Source organism: Musa acuminata, chromosome BXJ1-1, assembly GCF_036884655.1.
Source record: "Musa acuminata AAA Group cultivar baxijiao chromosome BXJ1-1, Cavendish_Baxijiao_AAA, whole genome shotgun sequence".
In the NCBI taxonomy this organism is placed as follows: Eukaryota; Viridiplantae; Streptophyta; class Magnoliopsida; order Zingiberales; family Musaceae; genus Musa; species Musa acuminata.
The window spans coordinates 39,577,053-39,598,937 of record NC_088327.1 but is presented as its reverse complement, the minus strand read 5'-3'; the positions used below and the strand labels follow the sequence as shown (position 1 = coordinate 39,598,937).

At 38.3% G+C, this 21,885-nt stretch overlaps 1 protein-coding gene across 3 annotated transcripts in view; it reads right to left on the bottom strand.

Moving 5' to 3' along the window:
* LOC135678743 (alpha-N-acetylglucosaminidase-like) overlaps positions 1-21,885 on the bottom strand; it is a 76,075-nt gene that overhangs the window by 8,384 nt on the left and 45,806 nt on the right. For all 3 annotated transcript variants that reach the window (XM_065191874.1, XM_065191881.1, XM_065191882.1), the window contains 2 exons: positions 865-982; positions 123-170 (listed from right to left, as the gene is read on the bottom strand). In XM_065191874.1, coding sequence (XP_065047946.1) covers positions 123-170; positions 865-982 — 166 coding nt within the window. The remainder of the gene's footprint in view (positions 1-122; positions 171-864; positions 983-21,885) is intronic.

Sequence of the window (21,885 nt, the reverse complement as noted above, 5' to 3'; positions counted from 1 at the left end):
CATAGGTATCAAACGTATTTGGTATAAAATGGACATGAACACAGAATTTCAAGTAAATAATAAGATAATGACGGAGATAAGTATTAATAAAATCTAAACTAGCAGGTCAACAAAAACACTACCTTCATCTGAGGTGGTTTCCAGAACGGGTCATATGAAAATAACCAACCCTGTAGAAGTTTAGAACACAAAAAGATTATTTGATGTTACTGTGAAACCAAGAGCATCACGCTTGACCTTGAAAGAAGCCCTAAAATCTATTAATTCATGGAAAAAAAAATTAAAGGAACTGGCATATTGTACATGTTGGCTAATGCAAAGTAGTATGTATCACCCCAACAAGGTGCCCACACATGATAATGAGGGTATCATGCCTCATAAAATGTTGATATCTGTTTATTATAAAACCACAAGAAACTCAAATAATCACTAGGCATCATCTAACTGAAATAGGAAAAGCTTCCTACTCCAGGATTGTTTAATGCTTAATATTCATTGGCAACCAATATGGTACAATAGCATGCATCTTCAACAATAACCTTGAAATTCTTTCTAATGACAAAATATCTATTACATGATACATAAGTTCCTAGTGTTCAAATTGGATCAATCGAAACAGGGATAAAAATTAAGAAAACTATCTATTTGTTCTGAAACCCAGCTTTAGCTAACATGTATTAAATCTAAAACCAAGTTTCCAAGTTTGCCAAACTAATCAATTGTTAAATTGTAAAAATTGACCACCAATATCTACACTTAAAAAGAACCCTCTTCAAGATGTCAACTCCTCATTCATGTGTTGGAGTAATTAAAGGATGAATAATATCAACCTATGGTGCCTATGAAATAACTAATTTATGATACCTGCATGAGCCATATTGCATCATCATCACCACTTTGCATTCCTTTATATATTGCAGAACCCAAGGAAGATATATACTTTGGATCATCTACAGGTGGAGTGTTCTCATCAAATGTATCACTGTAGAGACCAAAAAGAAACAGAAGGTAATTAAGATCAGAACTTCTTTTGAAGTAAAAAAAATAAGTATATTGATATCTTTGAAACTAATACATTTTTGCACAATTTATAAATTATCTATCAACAATAAGAGCACATAACTAGGTGTGCATATTTTTTTATTTTTTTATAAATTAGAAGAATTAACAACTTTAATTAGTCTCTCCTAGCAACAATAAGAAAAAGGAGAACACAAATAGAACTTTGCATTCTTGATTGATCATCTTTCTGGGTGGTGGTCATGTTTCACAAAATAGTTCAACTCTACTATTAGTCTATCACTCTATTGGATTTTTAGATTTCTTGTTAAGGTATTAAAGCTGTCATATTTTGTTCAATGAACCAAAAGAGCTTTCGGTATATCTTTTGCAATTAGGGAAAGAACAAATCTAAAAAAAAGAACAATACTTTGTCTGATCTTTTTTTTTCCTCTTTTCTGCAACATAATCTGCAAATTGTAGAATTGCAATGCTCTTTGCACACATCTCAAACATCTTCACCAAAGTGCAAAGGTAGACATTATTCAAACCAGGGTTCACCTTCTTGGTCCAAACCAGTGTACCAACTGACCAGCAATACGATATGTACTGCCCTATACTAGTGTACCATGTGTAGATACGGTGGGGCATACCAACGACATAGGAAAATGATAAAAAATAGCTCCAAAAATTTCTGAAAAATAAAATAAAATTATATTACAGGTTTTAAGTTGGAAAACACTATTCAACGCAACGATTAAAATTTCGTACCATACCGGAGTTTCGAGATTCGCTTAGTACGATACAATACTGTATACTGAGCGGTAGATTTCGGTATACCGCTAAAAAAAAAAGGGACGAGTGCCTTGTCGCCCTTTTTGGTGCGTGGAGAGAAGACACCTCGATTTCTTCTCCCCACGCGGGTAGAAAACCGAGGCGACGTCACCTCGTTTTATATATGTGCATATATGTATATGTATATGCATATGTACAAGGTATGCAATTTCGAATAATACGGCCCGGTACGGGTGGTACGTACCGGTCCATCAGTTTACCGGTACACGGACCGCCGATTACCGAACGGAATGAAATTTATATATATATATATATATAAATTAATATATAAATATTTTATAAAAGGTGACGTCGCGTCGCCTTTTTTGGCGATGTCGCCGAGGCGACGCGATGTCGCCTTATATATAAGAATATTTATATATAAATAAATATATATATATATATATAAATATATATATATAAACGAGACGACGTCGCCTCGGCGATGCGACATCACCTTTTATAAAAATATTTTATATATAAATATATATATAAAAACGAGGCGTCGTCGTGTTGCCTCGACGACGTCACTGAGGCGATGCGACATCGCCTTTTATAAATAAATAAATAAATAAATAAATAAATATATATATATATATATATATACCGAGCGATATACCGAACAATATATCGCTCGATATACAGTTTCATACCGTACCGAGCGAACGTCGAAACTCCGGTACGGTACGAAATTGCATACCTTGTATATATATATATATATATATATATATATGTATATAAGTTAAAAAAAAAAGGGGTGACTGCCTCGTCACCCTTTTTGGCACGTGGGGAGAAGAAACCTCGATTTCTTCTCCCCACTCGGTATATATATATAAAAGAAAATCATTTTCTGTGACGTTGCATCTTTTCTGCCCGTGCGAAAAAGGTGGGGAGAAGAAACCATTTCCTTCTGCCTCGTCGCCTCATTTCTTCTACTTGCATGGGGAGAAGAAACGCCGCCTCGATGCTCAGTTTCTTCTCCACGCGATGCCGAGGATTCTTCTCCTCTCGCGGATGGTATCGACGCCGATCTCTAGGTTCACCTCTTCTTTCTTCTCCCTCGATTAAATCCACCTAGTAGCAGGCGGTGACGATTTAGCTTTCGGTCTGATCTTCCATGAAGCTGTCTCCTCGATTTTTTGGACCTTATAAGGTATTAGAACATATTGGACCAGTTGCCTACCGTTTGGATTTGCCTGCTAGCTCTAAAATACATTCAGTTTTTTATGTTTCATACCTTAAGAGGAAGTTGGGTGAAGATGAGATAGTGCAGCACCATTTGCCAGATACCTCTACTACTAAGAAAGTTCAAGCTCAACCACAAGCCATACTTGATCGACGAGTTGTAATGTACCGCAGACATCCCGTGAGTGAAGTGCTGGTGCAATGGGCTAATTTACCAAAGGAAGATGCCGCTAGGGAGTCCTACAGAGCGCTAAAAGAGAAGTTTCCATAATTTGATGTTGCTCAGCCTTGAGGACAAGGTGAATTGAAAGAGGAAATGTTAGGGTCCTTTTATTTTCTGAGCTTTTAAATAATATTTATTGAGTCGTTTTAGTTCAGTTAGAATCAGAACTCTATAAATAGAGATGTAGCTGTTTCTTTTGGCAATCAGGGAAATATTATTTAGTCTTTTGACAAACCCTCGGAGGCCGATCCCCTAGAAGTGATCATCCCTTTTCCCTTCTTTTCTTTGACGATAAGACCCTAGGGTCTTATCAAGGAGTTTGTTAGTAGTTGTAAAACACTTAATTTCGAAATTCCCTATGCATGAAGTGTTATTTCATGCACTAGTACTTATTTTGGTATTTAGGGCTTAGAAAGGACTTTAGAAACATATGATATTTTGGTAGAAGCTCTCTTTGAGTACTCCCTTAAACTCTGTATCTCTTGGATGTGTCCTTGAGTGGTGAGTCTTTTGATTTCAGTCCTGTATCCTCATTTATAATCCTTGGGGTGACGAACTTTCTGTATCCCTTTGTGATTTTAACTTAGTGGTGAGCTATTTTTCGATCTTATTTAAGTTTTATCGCGAATTCGTGTCTTTTCTATCCAAAACACTCATTCCAACAAATACAACTGTATTGTGACTTTTCTTCGAGAGTTCATTCCTTATCTATTGTGACTTTCTATCCGAAATACTCATTCCAGCAAATACAGCTCTACTATTGGTTTTTCGTCAAAATGTATTCTGCTTTGTCCACCTATTCTACATCACCCTTGGTATGAAACTTCGATTTTCCGCAAAGTTTATGACTGTCACGTTTTTTTTTGAAACTATACTTATAATGACTATCCTAGGGTAAATATGTTGGGAGTGATTAATTTTTTGAATTTTTGAGACGATGCGCAAAAAACCGATCGAACCTCGACATTGCAAAAACTTTATAACTATCATTTTTTTTTCTGAAACTATACTCGTACGGCATCTCATGGACAAATATGTTTGGAATGATCAATTTTTTGAATTTTCATGATAGTGCGTAGAAAACTGATCCAACATCGACTTTATGCAAAATTTATGACTGTAAGTTTGTTTCTGAAACCAAGCTTATACAACTATCTTAGGGCTAATATGTTGAGAATGGTAAATATTTTGAATTTTAAGATGGTGTGCAAAAACTATTCGAACCTCGACTTTGCACAAACTTTATGATCGTTACTTTTTTTATGAAAACTGGCTTATACAACTTTCGTAGGTTTAATATGTTGGGCATGATCAATATTTTGAATTTTTTAGATGGTGCTTAAAAAACCGATCTAACCTTCACTTTGCACAAACTTTATGATCGTTATGTTTTTTTGTGAAACTAGGCTCATACAACTTCCATAATGCAAATATGTAGGGAATTGTCAATATTTTGAATTTTTGAGATGATGCGTAGAAAACCAATTGAACCTTGACTTTGCGCAAACTTTTTGATTGACATATTTTTGTGTAAAACCATGCACAAACGACTTCGCTAGGGTAAATAAGTTGATAATGATCAAATTTTTGAATTTTTGTGATTGTGCAAAAAATCGATCAAACCTCGACTTTGCTCAAACTTTATGACGGTCATGTTTTCTTACGAAACTAAGCTTATACAACTTCCCAAAAGCTAATATATAGGGAATGGTCAATATTGTAAATTTTTGAGAGGGTCCACAAGAAAACAATCGAATCTCGGCTTTGGACAATCTTTATGACCATCATTTTTTTTTTTTTGCGAAACTAAGGTTTTATAACTTCCATTGGGCAAATGTGTTGGGAATGGTCAATATTTTAAAATTTTGAGATGGTGTACAAAAAAACAATAGAACCTCGACTTTGCAGAAATTTTATGACCGTCATATTTTTTACGTGAATCTAAGCTTATACAACTTCTCTAGGGCTAATATCCCAAAGATCGATAATTCTCTTCCAGAGAAGAGGTAGGGAGGCGACCCTTGAGATAGGCGGTGAGAAGCGACTGAGGGCAAGGGCACCTCGCGGGCAGCACGCGCTCCTGTGCCCTCAATGGCGAGTGCGAGGGCGGCTTAGGGTAGGGACGACGGTTGCTTCTTCCTTGGGCTACTTGGCTCATACAAATTTTATTGGGCTAATATGTTAGGAATGATCAATATTTTGACTTTTCGAGATTGTGCGCAAAAAAATTATTCGAAACTTAACTTTGCACAAACTTTATAACCATCACATTTTTTTTGCGAAACCAGGCTTATACAACTTCCCTAAGGCTAATATGTTAGGAATGGTCAATATTTTAAAATTTGGAGACGGTGCATAAAAAACTGATTGAACCTCGACTTTGCGCAATCTTTATGACCATCATGTTTTTCCGTGAAACCAATCTCATAGGAATTCCCTAGGGCAAATACGTTAGGAATGATTAATTTTTTGAATTTTTGAGATGGTGCACAACGAACCTATCAAACCATGACTTTGCACAAAATTTATGACTGCCACGTTTTTTTACGAAGCCTAGCATATATGACTTCCCGAAGGCAAATATATTGGGAATGGTCAATATTTTAAATTTTTAAGGGATCGTAAAAAACCGATCGAACCTTGCCGCTTTGCAAATCTGATGATCGTCCGTCTTTTTGCAAAACCAGCTTGAACAACTTCCCTAGAGCTAATATATTTGGAATGGTCAATATTTCGAATATTCGAGAAGGTGCATAAAAACTTGATCGAACCTCGACTTTGCGCAAACTTTATAATCGTCACATTTTTTTGAAAAACTAAGCTTAAACATCTTCTATTGAGCTAATATGTTGGGAATGATCAAAATTTTGAATTTTCGAGATGGTGCGCACAAGAGCAATCGAACTTTGATTTTTCGCATAGTTTATGACTATCACATTTTTTTTCCGAAACAATGCTTATACTGACTACCCTACGACAAATATGTTGGGTGTGATCAATTTTTTGAATTTTTGAGATGGTGCGTAAAAAACCGATCGAACCTTATAACTATCACGTTTTTTTTTCTCAAACTATGCTCGTACGACATCTCATGGACAAATATGTTTGGAATGATCAATTTTTTGAATTTTCATGATGGTGTGTAGAAAACCGATCAAACATCGACTTTATGCACAATTTATGATAGTAAATTTGTTTCTGAAACTAAGCTTATACAACTTCCTTATGGTTAATATGTTTGTAATGGTTAATATTTTGAATTTTCAAGATGGTGTGCCAAAACTATTCGAACCTCGACTTTACGCAAACTTTATGACCGTTCCTTTTTTTATGAAAATTGGCTTATAAAACTTCCGTAGGTTTAAAATGTTGGGCATGATCAATATTTTGAAATTTTGAGATGGTTCTAAAAAAATCGATCAAACCGTGACTTTGCACAAACTTTATTATCATCATGTTTTTTTGCGAAAGCAGGCTCATACAACTTCCATAATGCTAATATGTAAGGAATGGTTAATATTTTAAATTTTTTAGATGGTGTGCAGAAAACCAATTGAACCTTGACTTTGCGTAAACTTTTTTGACTGATATAATTTTTTGTAAAACCATGCACAACCGACTTTGCTAGGGCAAATAATTTGATAATGATCAATTTTTAAAATTTTTGAGACTACGCAAAAAATCGATCAAACACCGACTTTGCTCAAAATTTATGACGGCCATGTTTTCTTGTAAAACTAAGCTTATAAAGCTTCCCGAAAGCTAATATATGGGGAATGGTCAATATTGTAAATTTTTGATAAGGTTCACAAGAAAACAATCGAATCTCGGCTTTGGGCAATCTTTATGACTGTCTTTTTTTTTTGCAAAACAAAGCTTATACAACTTTCCTTGAGCAAATGTGTTGGGAATGGTCAATATTTTAAATTTTCGAGATTATGCACAAAAAAATAATCGAACATCGACTTTGTAGAAACATTATGACCGTAATATTTTTTACGTGAATCCAGGCTTATACAACTTCCCTAGGAATAATATCCGAATGATCGATAGTTCTCTACCAGAGAAGAGGTAGGGAGGCGACCCTTGTGATAGGCGGCGAGAAGCGACTGAGGGCAAGGGCACCTCGTAGGCAGCACGCGCTCCCGTGCCCTTAATGGCGAGTGCAAGGGCGACTTGGGGCAGGGGCGACGGTTGCTTCTCCTTTAGGCTACTTGGCTCGTACAGATTTTCTTGGGCTAATATGTTGGGAATGGTCAATATTTTGACTTTTCGAGATTGTGTGCAAAAAATCATTCGAAACATAACTTTGCGGAAACTTTATAACCATCACATTTTTTTTACGAAACCAGGCTTATACAACTTCCCTAAGGCTAATATGTTGGGAATGGTCAAGATTTTAAAATTTGGAGGCGGTGCATAAAAAACCGATTGAGCCTCAACTTTGCGTAGTTTTTATGACCGTCATGTTTTTTCCGTGAAATCATTCTCATAGGACTTCCCTGGGGCAAATATGTTGGAATGATCAATTTTTTGAATTTTTGAGATGATGCACAAAGAACATATCAAACCATGACTTTGCGCAAAATTTATGACTGCCACGTTTTTTTACGAAGCCTAGCATATATAACTTCCCGAAGGCAAATATATTGGGAATGGTCAATATTTAAAATTTTTGAGAGGGAGCGCAAAAAATTGATCGACTTTGCAAACTTGATGGCCGTCGCGTCTTTCGGCAAAACCAGCTTAAACAACTTCCCTAGAGATAATATGTTTGGAATGGTCAATATTTCGAATATTCGAGACGATGCACAAAAATCTAATCGAATCTCGACTTTGCGCAAACTTTATAACTGCCACATTTTTTTGAAAAACCAATCTTAAACAACTTCCATTGGAGTTAATATGTTGGAAATGGTTAATATTTTAAATTTTCGAGATGGTGTGCAAAAAACCAATCGAACTTCGATTTTTTGCAAATTTTAAGACTACCACGTTTTTTTTCCGAAACTATGCTTATAGTGACTCCCCTTGGGCAAATATGTTGGGAGTGATCAATTTTTTGAATTTTTGAGACGGTGCACAAAAAACCGATCGAACCTCGACATTGCAAAAACTTTATAGCTATCATGTTTTTTTTTGAAACTATGCTCGTACGACATCTCTTGGACAAATATGTTTAGAATGATCAATTTTTTGAATTTTCATGATAGTGCGTAGAAAACCGATCCAACATCGACTTTATGCAAAATTTATGACTGTATGTTTGTTTCTGAAACCAAGCTTATACAACTTCCTTAGGGCTAATATGTTGGGAATTATTAATATTTTGAACGTTCAAGATGGTGTGGAAAAACTATTCGAACCTCGACTTTGCGAAAACTTTATGACCGTTACTTTTTTTATGAAAACTGGCTTATACAACTTCCGTAGGTCTAATATTTTGGGCATGATCAATATTTTTAAATTTTTAGATGGTGCTAAAAAAAACGATCAAACCTTGACTTTGCACAAACATTATGATCGTCATGTTTTTTTGTGAAATCAGGCTCATACAACTTCCATAATGCTAATATATAGGGAATGGTTAATATTTTGAATTTTTGATATGGTGCGTAGAAAGCCAATTGAACCTTGACTTTGTGCAAACTTTTTGACTGATATAATTTTTTTTGAAACCATGCACAAACGACTTCGCTAGAGCAAATAAGTTGATAATGATCAATTTTTTGAATTTTTGAGATTGCATAAAAAATCGATCAAACCCCGACTTTACTCAAACTTTATGATGGCCATGTTTTCTTGCGAAGCCAAGCTTATACAACTTCCCGAAAGCTAATATAAAGGGAATTGTCAATATTGTAAATTTTTTCAAGGGTCCACAAAAACCAACCAAATCTCAGCTTTGGGCAATTTTTATGACCGTCATTTTGTTTTTATGAAACTAAGCTTATACAACTTCCCTTGGGAAAATGTGTTGGGAATGGTCTATATTTTAAATTTTCGAGATGGTGCACAAAAAACCAATCGAGCTTCGACTTTGCAGAAACTTTATGATCGTCATATTTTTTTTGTGAATCCAAGCTTTTACAACTTCCCTAGGGCTAATATCCCAATGATTGATAGTTCTCTGCCAGAGAAGAGGTAGGGAGGTGACCCTCGCGATAGGCGGCGAGAACCGACTGAGGGTAAGGGCACCTCATGGGCAGCACGCGTTCCCGTGCCCTCAATGGCGAGTGCGAGGGTTACTTGTGGCAGGGACGATGGTTGCTTCTCCCTAGGGCTACCTACTTGGCTCGTGCGAATTTTCTTGGGCTAATATATTGGGAATGGTCAATATTTTGACTTTTGGAGATAGTGCAAATAAAACATTCGAACCTCAACTTTGTGCAAACTTTATAACCATCATATTTTTTTTGCGAAACCAGGCTTATACAACTTCCCTAAGGCAAAAATATTGGGAATGGTCAATAAAATTTGTAGACGGTGCATAAAAAACCGATTGAACCTTGACTTTGCATAATCTTTATGACCCGCTTTTCTATAAAACCATTCTCATATGACTTCCCTAGGGCAAATATGTTGGGAATGATCATTTTTTTGAATTTTTGATATGGTGCACAAAGAACCTATAAAACTTTGACTTTACATAAAATTTATGACTGCTACGTTTTTTTACGAAGCCCAACATATACAACTTCCCGAAGGCAAATATATTAGGAATTATCAATATTTTAAATTTTTGAGAGGGAGCACAAAAAACCGATCGAACCTTCACTCTTTGCAAACTTGATGACCGTCACGTCTTTTGGCAAAACCCAGCTTAAACAACTTCCCTAGAGCTAATATGTTTGGAATGATCAATATTTCGAATATTCGAGACGATGCACAAAAAACTGATCGAACCTCAACTCTGCGTAAACTTTATAACCGCCAAATTTTGTTGCATAACCAGGCTTAAACAACTTCCATGGAGCTAATATCTTGGGAATGGTTAATATTTTGAATTTTTGAGATGGTATGCAAAAAACCAATCGAACTTCGATTTTTCGCAAAGTTTATGACTGTCATATTTTTTTCCCAAACTATGCTTATACTGACTACCCTAGGGCAAATATGTTGGGAGTGATCAATATTTTGAATTTTTGAGACGATGCGCAAAAAACCGATCGAACCTAAACATTGCAAAAACATTATATCTATCACATTTTTTTTCTGAAACTTTGCTCGTACGACATCTCATGGACAAATATGTTTGGAATGATCAATTTTTAGAATTTTCGAGATGGTGAATAGAAAACCTTTCCACCATCGACTTTATGCAAAATTTATGACTTTAAGTTTGTTTCTAAAACCAAGCTTTTATGATTTCCTTAGGGCTAATATGTTTGGAATGGTTAATATTTTGAATTTTCAAGACGGTGTGTAAAAACTGTTCGAACCTCGACTTTACGCAAACTTTATGACCGTACTTATTTTTGCGAAAACTGGCTTATACAACTTCCATAGGTTTAATATGTTAAGCGTGATCAATATTTTGAATTTTTGAGATGGTGCAAAAAAAACCGACCGAACCTGGACTATGCGTAAACTTTATAATCATCATGTTTTTTTGTGAAACCAGACTCATACAACTTCCATAATGCTAATATGATGGGAATGGTCAATATTTTGAATTTTTGAGATGGTGCGTAGAAAACCAATTGAACCTTGACTTTCCGCAAACTTTATGACTGACATAATTTTTAGTGAAACCATGCACAAACAACTTTGCTAGGGCAAATAAGTTAATAATGATAAATTTTTTGAATTTTCGAGACTGTGCAAAAAACCGATCAAACCCCGACATTGCACAAACTTTATGACGGCCATGTTTCTTGCGAAACTAAGCTTATACAACTTCCCGAAAGCTAATATATGGGTAATGGTCAATATTGTAATTTTTTTAGATGGTCCACCAAAAACAATTGAATCTCGGCTTTAGGCAATCTTTATAATCGTCATTTGTTTTTACGAAACTAAGCTTATACAACTTCCCATAGGCGAATGTGTACAAAAATCTAATCGAACCTCGACGTTGCAGAAACTTTATAACCGTCATATTTTTTTTGTGAATCTAGGCTTATACAACTTTCCTAGGGCTAATATCCCAATGATCAATAGTTCTATGCCATAGAAGAGGCAGGGAGGCGACCCTTGCGATAGGCAGCGAGAAGCGACTGAGGGCAAGGGCACCTCGCGGCAGCACGCGCTCCCGTGCCCTCAATGGTGAGTGAAGGGCGACGTAGGGTAGGGGCGACGATTGCTTCTCCATAGTGCTACCTACTTGGCTCGTAGAAATTTTCTTGGTCTAATATGTTGGGAATGGTCAATATTGACTTTTCAAGATGGTGCACAAAAAATCATTCGAATCTCAACTTTGCGTAAACTTTATAACCGTCACATTTGTTTTGTAAAATCAGGCTTATACAACTTCACTAAGGCTAATATCTTGGGAATGATCAATAAAATTTAGATATGGTGCATAAAAAACCGATTGAACCACGACTTTGTACAATCATTTTTACCGTCATGTTTTTCCGTAAAACCATTCTCATAGGACTTCCCTAGGGCAAATATGTTGGGAATGATCAATTTTTTAGATTTTTTAGATGGTGCACAAAGAATCTATCAAACCTTGACTTTACGTAAAATTTATGACTGCCACGTTTTTTTACGAAGCCCAACATATATGGCTTCCCGAAGATAAATATATTGGGAATGATCAATATTTTAAATTTTTTAGTGGGAGCACAAAAAATCGATCGAACCTTGACTCTTTGCAAACCTGATGACCATCACGTCTTTTGACAAAACGAATTTTAAACAACTTCCCAAGAGCTAATATGTTTGGAATAGTCAATATTTCGAATATTCGAGACAGTGCACAAAAAACTGATCGAACCTCGACTTTATGCAAACTTTATAATTGTCATATTTTTTTGCAAATCCAAGCTTAAACAACTTCCATAGAGCTAATATGTTGGGAATGATCAATATTTTGAATTTTTGATATAGTGCCCAAAAAACCAATCAAACTTTGATTTTCCGCAAAGTTTATGACTATCACGTTTTTTTCCGAAACTATGCTTATACTGACTACCCTAGGGCAAATATGTTGGGAGTGATCAATTTTTTAAAATTTTGAGACGGTGTGATACCGGGGGTGATGCAGAATGGGGGGATAAAGCAGAATAGATTTTGACACAAAGCCGATAGTATAGCTATATTTGCTGGAATGAGAATTTAAGATAGAAAAATCATAGTAGACAAGGAACGAACTCTCGAAGAAAAGTCGCAGTACATTTGTATTTGCTGGAATAAGTGTTTTGAATAGAAAAGGCATGAACTCACGATAAAACTTAAATAAGATTAAAAAATAGCTCACCACCAAGTTAAAATCATAAAGGGATACAGAAAGTTTACCACCCAAAGGATTATAAACGAGGATACAAAACTGAAAACAAAAGACCTACCACTCAAGGACGCATCTAAGAGATACAGAGTTTAAGGGAGTACTCCAAGAGTGCTTCTGCCAAAATATCAACAATTTCTAAACTCTTTTCTAAGACTTAAACACCAAAATAAGTACTAGTGCATGAAAAAAACCCTTCATGCATATGGAATTTCGAAATTAAGTATTTTACAACTACTAACCAATTCTTTTAATGCATTCCGTAGTCTCGAAGAAAATCACCTTGAAACAGTTTAAACTTTGTGGAGGAAATATACTAATGAGCTGTCATATTTGCGTGGGCTGAGTAGAAGATTATGAGGCAATATTGTTGGCTGAAAAAAATACCATATCATTAGCAAGGTCCATATGATTAGATTATAGCAAATTAGACACTCTCGTGTCAATCTCCCCTGGTTGAAAAAGACTTGTCCTCAAGTCCTTGTTTGTTTCGTCAATATGATTGTGAAAATGACTTAAATTAACAACATTAAATGTTGGGGACACTCCGTAATCTTCAGGTAGCTTGATCTTATAAGCATTTTTGCCAATTCTCTTAAACACTTTGAATGGACCATTAGCCTTTGGTTTCAATTTTCCAAATTTGCCAGGTGGAAACCTCTCCTTCCTTTGATGAATCCAAACCAAATCACCAACATTAAACTCTATATGTTTTTTGTGTTTGTTGGCAGCTTCCATGTACCTCTTATTTTGCTTTTCTATATTTGATTTAACCCCCTCATGTAGCTTCTTTATCTGCTTTACGCTCTCATCAGCATCTCCACTAAATTGCTTAGTTGTCGAATGTAGGACGATGTCCAAAGGACTAGTAGGATTAGCACCATAAGCAACCTCAAAAGGACTCTTACCAATACTATGATGCATAGAATGATTGTAGGCAAACTCAATTTGTGGAATAATGAGATCCCACTTCTTAATATTCTTGCCAACATAACATCTAAGCAAATTTCCCAAGCTTCTATTCGTTACCTCAATTTGCCCATCGGTTTGTGGATGATGCGAGCTACTGAAATTCAAAGAAGTACCCAGCTTCCTCCAAAGAGTTCTCCAAAAATGATTAAAAAATTTTGAATCTCGATCATACACTTTAGTTTTTGGAATACCATACAATTTAGCAATCTCCTTAAAATACAAATCAGCAATATGAGATGCATCATTCGATTTATTACAGGGAACATAGTGAGACATTTTTGAAAATCTGTCAACAATGACCATGATAGAATCCTAGTTCCTTTGAGTTCTTGGCAGTCCCAAAACGAAATCAAGACTCACATCCTCTCATGGAGCATTTGGCACAGGCAATGGAGTGTACAATCCAGAATTTTGACTTCTTGTTTTTGCCAAATGACACACGACATTGCTTTACATGTCTCTCCACATCTCTAAACATCTTAGGCCCAATAGAAGTTTGATTGAATAAGAGTTAAGAGTCTTGTCTCTACTGAAATGTCCACATAAAATACCACTGTGAGCTTCAGCTAGAATTACTTGTCTCGAAGAACAAGATAGAACATATAAAGCATTAGCTCGAAAAAGAAAACCATTAAAGATAAAAAATTGTTGAAAGGAACTTGATTTGCAATTCTGCCATATTGAGCTGAAATCCACATCATTCTCATAGAGATCTTGGAATGTTTCAAATCCAACCACTTTGACTTCCATTATTGATAATAACGAATGTTTTCTGCCAAATACATCAGCAACTACATTTTGAACACCAGATTTGTACTTGATTATAAAGTTATAAGATTGTAAAAACTCCACCCAAGCTGCATGCCTCTTGTTTAGCTTGTGCTAGTGATTAATGAACTTTAATGCCACATGATCAGAATATAGGACAAATGGCTTGGCAAAAAGATATTGATTCCAATGAGATAAAGCTCGATAAATGATATAGAACTCCTTGTCATAGGTAGAATATTTTTTCCTGTATCATTCAGCTTTTCACTAAAAAATGCAATGGGCTTTCCATCTTGACTAAAAATAGCACCATCTCACGTTAGATGCATCATATTAAACCTCAAACACAATGTCAAAATTTGGTAGAACTAAGATAGGAGCTTCAGTCACCTTTCTTTTTAAAAGCTCAAAAGTATCATTAACCTCACTAGTCCATTTGAATTTATCACATTTCAGACATGCGATAATTGGAGCGACAATAGAGCTGAAACCCTTGTTGAATCTTCTGTAAAAGGAGGTTAAGCCATGGAAACTCCTCACATCATGCAATGAAGCAGGTGTTGGCCAATTGAGAATAGCTTCTGCCTTACTTTGATCCATCATGATTCCATCTTTTGAAACAATAGACCCCAAAAACACAACACTAGAAGTAAAGAATTCACACTTCTTTATATTAGCATAAAGCTTTTGCTGTCTCAAAATAAGAAATATCTATTTTAGATGATTCATATATTCCTCTTCACTCTTGTTGTACACTAATATATCGTCAAAGTAATCTATAACAAATATTCCAATGCATGGCTTAAGTATGTGATTCATAAATATCATGAAAGTGCTAAGAGCATTAGATAGCCCAAATGACATAACCAACCATTCATATAAGTCTTCTCTAATTTTAAATGTTGTTTTCCACTCGTCTCCGGGCCTCATTCTTATTTGGTGATAGTCATTCCTCAAATCAATTTTAGAGAAAATATAAGAACCACACAATTGATCAAGTAAATCAGCTAACCTTGGAATAGGAAAATGATAGTCCACTATGATTTTGTTGATAGTGCGATAGTCCACACACATTCTCCAAGAACCATCCTTCTTAGGCACCAACAAAGCTGGAACCGCTCAAGGACTCATGCTCTCCCGAATTAACACATTTTTCATCAACTCGTCCACTTGTCTTTGAAGTTCTCCATGCTCCTTGGGACTCATTCTGTAGGTTGCCTTGTTAGGTAGAATAGCCCCCGGAATAAGATCAATATGATGTTGGATGTCTCTCAAAGGTGAAAGGCCATGTGGAATCTCTTCCGGTATAACATCTTTAAACTCCTCCAGGATTTATTTTATGATTGCTAGTGTCTCCTTGTGTTGTTCTTTTTTCTTTACTACTACTAGAGCCATAACATGACCACCCTTGTCTAATTCAACTTTGCATTCACCATAGGATATAAAAGCGCTAACTTCCTTCTTTGGTGCACTGATTTCGGAAGGTTGTAATGAGCTAAGATAATCTTCTTTTCATTCACTTTAAAAGAATAAGTATGTTTGTAGCCGTCATACAACACCCTTCTTTCATAATGCCAAGGTCTTCCCAACAACAAATGACAAGCGTCGATTAAAGCAACATCACACCATACTTCGTCTTTATAATACTTGTCAATAGAAAATTAAACTAAACATCTTTTATTTACCTTGATGTCATTTCCTTTTTGCAACCAACATAATTGGTACGGATGTAGATGAGGGATTGTATCCAACTTTAGCTTCTGCACCTTCTCAAAAGATACCACATTCTCAAAGTAGCCGCTGTCGATGATCACCAAGCACACCTTGCCAAGAGAAGTGCATTTAGTGTGAAACACGTTTTTTCTCACCCAACTTTCATCCTCGGCCACATAAGACACTTGTCAGCTACTTTGCAATACAATAGACAAACCATGATCTGCATAAGTAACTTCTTCCTCATCTTCATCATATTTTGGTTCGTTGTCGGCTTTATCTTCTCCTCCATCACTATGATCTTCAATCAAATTTACAATCCTCCTATTTGGACAATCTGAAGCATTATGCTCAAAACCATGACATTTGAAGCATTTTCGACCACTTGGGGTAGCAGAATTAGGTGTTTTTTTGCTGCCAGTAGATTCTTCACCTTTTTCTTGTACCTTTGATATCACCTTGCTTTGGACAGTAGGCTTAGAACTTCCTCCTTTTATATAGCCTTCTTTTGAACCATACCGAGAACTCTTTTCAAACTTCTATTGCTTTTCAACTTTTAATGCCAACTTGCTCACATTATTTAAAAACTAATATGGCTGCAGTTGAACAATTTTAGCAATCTCATACTTCAGACCACCTAAGAATCTTTCAATGGTTTGCTCTTCCGGTTCCATAAGCTCTCTTTTTAACATTAGATTATCGAATTCTGCTATTACTCTTCCATACTAAGATATTTTTGCTTAAAATCATGGATTTTGAGAAAAATCTCTTGCCGATAATTGTCAGGTAAATATTTTCTCTTCAACTCCCTTTTCATTTTTTCCCATGTCACGATCTTACTCTTCCCCTAACTGTCACGGACTTAGCTGGTTTGCCTAAGTCGTGCGGCACCTTTGCGTGTACGTCCGCAAAGGTCAGCCTCCCCGAAGCCTCCCATGGTCCCTCAGGACCCACAAAAGAGAAAACGGGTTAGAGAGAACGTCTCACTCGGGATCCACAAGCAAACATTCCAGGAAACACTTCATAGACAATATAAATTACAAATAGACTTTACAAGCTCTGAACAATTGCACAACAAAGGGTCAAAATGGTCCATTACAGACCGAAAATCTCTCACAAGTGTCCACATGACACAACCTTTATTTACAAGCCTAAAGCGGTCTCCAACCCAACTTAAATGGGACTATTAAGCCTTCGGTCGTCCCTCTACATGCTGTGCAAAGCATAAACATACCAAAAGACACGGACATACATAAGCATTACATCAAACATCCTGTTTAGAAGTTTGTCCGTGACATTCTCCCCCACTTATTCCTACGACATCCTCGTCGAAGCCTTTGCCGACACTGCAACTCCTTGCCTTTGCTGAGTCTTCAAATCTTCTACTCCAACTACAATGCGCCTCCTAGCTCCCAACTGCTCTCCGCTGCTGTTTTTGAGTAGTCGAACCTTTGATCCGCCATGCTGCTTCAACTGGCCAATGACTCTGACTCTAGTGTGGGGTTGACTGAGTTGTCTTAATCCCTGTTGGTTCCTGCGGATCCTCCAGATGAATGAAAAGACCATCCTTACTGCGTTAGTCTCTTAAATGCCTCATGCTGCTTGGACTGGGTGGATGCTTGTTGGAGCTTTAACGAGCATCGTCTCGAAAACTTCTGAAGTTTTGGGTCCTTCCTCCACAAAATTTGCCCATTGACTCTTCTTTCACTTAGTTGTCACTTCCAAGTAGGTTCACATCACTTCCGCTTTCGATTGGCATTTCGTTGGGAAATGAAGCGGACAATCTACTCTCAATAGCACTGATCACCGTTGGTGAGGATTTGACAACTATTGTCTTCCATTATCTTCGAAGGGTCTTTGAACTTGTGCAGAGCTCCTCTACTGAATAGATAAGAGAATTGGGGTACTTGATTTCGTCAATTCTCTTAAGGGTTGAGAAGGCAAAGGTTACTTGACTTCGCCCGCCTCCTCGAGGTTGTACTCCATGCATCGAGCTGGTTACTGGCCTTCGCCTGCTCTTTGCTCACACTTCTGAAGCACTTGAAGTGTTTGCACTCCTTGCGTTGAGTTAGCTACTGTGATTAACCTTCTCAATGCCATCGAACTTCTAGAATGCAAGAAGTTTTCACCCCAACTTGGAGTAATTCTCTAATAGATTTGGTTGCCTCTGGGATTGTACCGTCTTCTCCATCAACCCTACCTCCTACTCCCCTGAGTAGCAAAGGTACAGCACCGCGTACTGCCTGCTTCGTTCCTTGGTCATATGCACTCTTGCATAACCCGAAGTCCTTCACTTTCGGCTATCTTGATGAGAAGCTTATTAACACCAATCTTACGAAGTCCCTTGGCCTCTGCCCTTCAGCCTTGTCTCGGTACTTGGAGTTTGCCTCTGCATGCTCCACCTTTTCGGCACCTTTCATGACCAAACGCTCTCCCTCCATTAGAGCAAGGAATCAATGACTTTCGCGGAAGTCCCGCCTCTACGGTACCATAGCGTTGCCATGCCCATGGCCCTACTATCCGTCGCCACGCATCTGCATCCCTTTTTGTCACAATCAGTAGATATGTCTCTATGGCACTCCTCCGAGTCCACCTTCATTCTAACTGATGCTTGATTTTGGGTAGGTAAGTCCCTCTGGACTCATCGTCGCTTCCTCACCCCTTTCGACCCCCTGCTTCGACACCTCCGTGTTCTCCAAGCAGCTCCCTTTGGTCGATGGAAAGGCAGATTGCAACTCCCATGCATGGCCTCTGCCATCACGTTATAGGGTTTGCACCGATTTTGTTCTCCTTAGCTTCCTTGGTAGCAACGTTTGCTTACTCGACCTTGTCCTCTGACTTACCGATCTCCCTTAAGCGAATATGAACTCTGGAGCAGTCTAACTCTCCAGCTGCTTCGATCATACCTCTGTATGATCAAGTCCCTCTCATAGGACTCACTGGTACTTGCATTCGAACTTTTCCCTTAGTGGAACACAGCCCATATATGCTGATGAACAAAACTTTTATCCGATGCAAAATTCGATGCACGCACGGAAGACCCGCCTCTGCAGTACCATGGCCTTCACTCCATGAATCCATAGCCCTTCTTACCGTCGTGTTGTTCACCGAAGTGGAGCTTCCAGTAGCTCCCGATCATACCTCCATATGATCTAGTCCCTCACGGGACACATTCATGTGTATCGCATTGCCACGAACTGTTCCACCACGATCTGCTGCACCATGTCACCTCCTGGTGACATCTTCATTGCATTCTGATCCTTGTGGGATGAACTCGAATTGTTATCCCTCCATGTGTGGCCTTTGCCAATACATCACAGGGTCTCTTCCACCTTCGATTTTGTTCGTTCCTTTGCCAATCGACCTTCATCCACCCACTCTTGGGTCACACTTAGATGAAGCACCGCTCTAGGACAGTCCGTCGCCTAGTAGCTCCCGAAATCCCCCGACTTCGCTGCAATTAGTGCACCATTATCTGGATCCTGGGCCTCTGCCCCTACCAGCACAATTTCTGCTGCGCACCGCTTCCTTTATGACAACTTGAATGGCAACATTGTGGCATATTCTTCAAGAGTACCCGCCTCCGTGTCCTCTTGCCCCGTGCCAAGGCCTTCTAAACCTAACTTCGCCTCCGCAAATTGAGTCGCCTTAGTTCCTCCATTAAATGCTTTTCCGAGATAAGGTGCTTGTTCCCAGAAGCTCCCTTCGTCTTTGGCACCATGCAAGATGAGTCTGCTTTGTCAGAATGAAGGACCCATGGAACAACATAATCCTGCTCTTGCCTCTGCAAGAGTTCATATCCTTGACCTCTGTCCAAGGAAAGCACTGTGCCTCTGCTCCATATTTCATCTTCTATGCTGGCTCCCTTCATACGGCTTGGGTACTTCACCAAGTTACACCCAAGTTGCTCCGCTCCTCGTTTTTGCATTGAGTTGATGGTGGCCCTCACGCCCACCATTCCACGGGTCAACCCTCCCTTGAGTCCGATCTCCATATCGACTCCAAGTGTCCCTTCATTTGTGTTGCGTTGGGTCGCTTCCCCACTTGATCTCACAATGCATCCACCAATGCATTCTCTCAAGCGAGATCATACGACGACTCCTCGCCGCTTACTCAGTCTATTGAGCTTCGTGGAGTTGTTATTTGTTGAGGTACTCCTCAACATGTGAGGTCCGTCCCACATGATTCTCCCTTTGGAGAGCCGGGACTTATCCCTCCTGGATAACTATCCCGTTGGAGCAACATCTCTCTTCGTTTCGGAGACTACCATCCCGTTGGACTACTCCGATTTGCTGAACAAACTATGCATTGTTCTGCCTCCTGCAAACGCACTTGCTAGATTGCGACTCCATGTCAATACAACCCCCGCTGCACCACTCAAAGCCTAGCAACATGCTGAACTTATTGCACACTTCAGCCTCCTACGAACGTATCCTTTATATGCCGAAGAGAAAGTTTCAATGCTCCATGGCGCCGAGTTTCGATCGCCTTGGGATAGCCGCGAACATTCCATCGTCCGCATACAAGCCCATGTATGAGTACTGAATTCTTTGAGTTAGCAATTCCCCTCACCTCTGCGAGCTTTGCACAATTCTTTCAGTCGCTGAGCAACTCATTCCACCTTGCATGGTCTCATCCTTTACCAAGCGCCTCGCTTGCCTTGAGCACCATCAAGTATAGTTGTCAACGTTGAGTCGTAGCTCAAACTCAGCCATCCCAACCTTTGTGTGCTCCACATTCTTCCAAGCTTGTCTGTTCTCGTGGTGCCTCTTGCGCGAAGGGTTGGCTATTCCTCTGAATGCCAATCTCAGATGCTCACTCCTCCGAGCGACTCCATTTCCTTATATCTCTATGCTCGTTTTCCCCCAAACGATCGCACGTGTGCTGATTGCCCTCAACGCAGCCCAGCTAGGTCCCTCACGTTTGCATGCTAAGTGTTTCAATAAGTGCTTGTCCCGCTTTGATACCATCTGTCACGGACTTAGCTGGTTTTGCCTAAGTCGTGCGGCACCCTTGCGTGTCCGTCCGCAAAAGTCAGCTTCCCCGAAGCCTCCCATGGTCCCTCAGGACCCACAAAAGAGAAAACATGTTAGAGAGAACGTCTCACTCGGGATCCACAAGCAAACATTCCAGGAAACACTTCATAGACAATATAAATTACAAACAGACTTTACAAGCTCTGAACAGTTGCATTACATCAAACATCCTATTTAGAAGTTTGTACGTGACATAACGTTCTGTTTCTTTAGATTTTTCCACCAAAAAGATGCATTCCGTCTAAGTTTAAGTGCCACAAGTTTTACCTTCCTTTGTTCTAGTGGTTCATGAAAATCGAAAATTCTTTCCACTATATTAAGCCAATCAATAAATCATTAACATTAATTTTACCTTCAAACTTTGGAATATCCAATCTTGGGTTGTATTTGTTCTGCCACTCATCTTGGACTCTATGTCTTGCCCGAAATCTTCTCAACTCCCTTTGATGAGGAGATATATCATCAATAGAAGTAAATTCATGAACATCATTTTCAAGCTGGTTGTGTTTACTTTGAAGTTCTTCGATTATTTTATTTTTTCTTGTAGACTACGCAGCAATCTTCGTAGCTGCAGCCTCAATGACTCAACATCATCTTCATGGCAACTACCTTCTCCAACTATATCTTTTCCATTCCGCCTTGTAATGATCTCTAAACTTTAGCTCTGATACCAAACTAATACCGGGGGTGATGCAGAATGG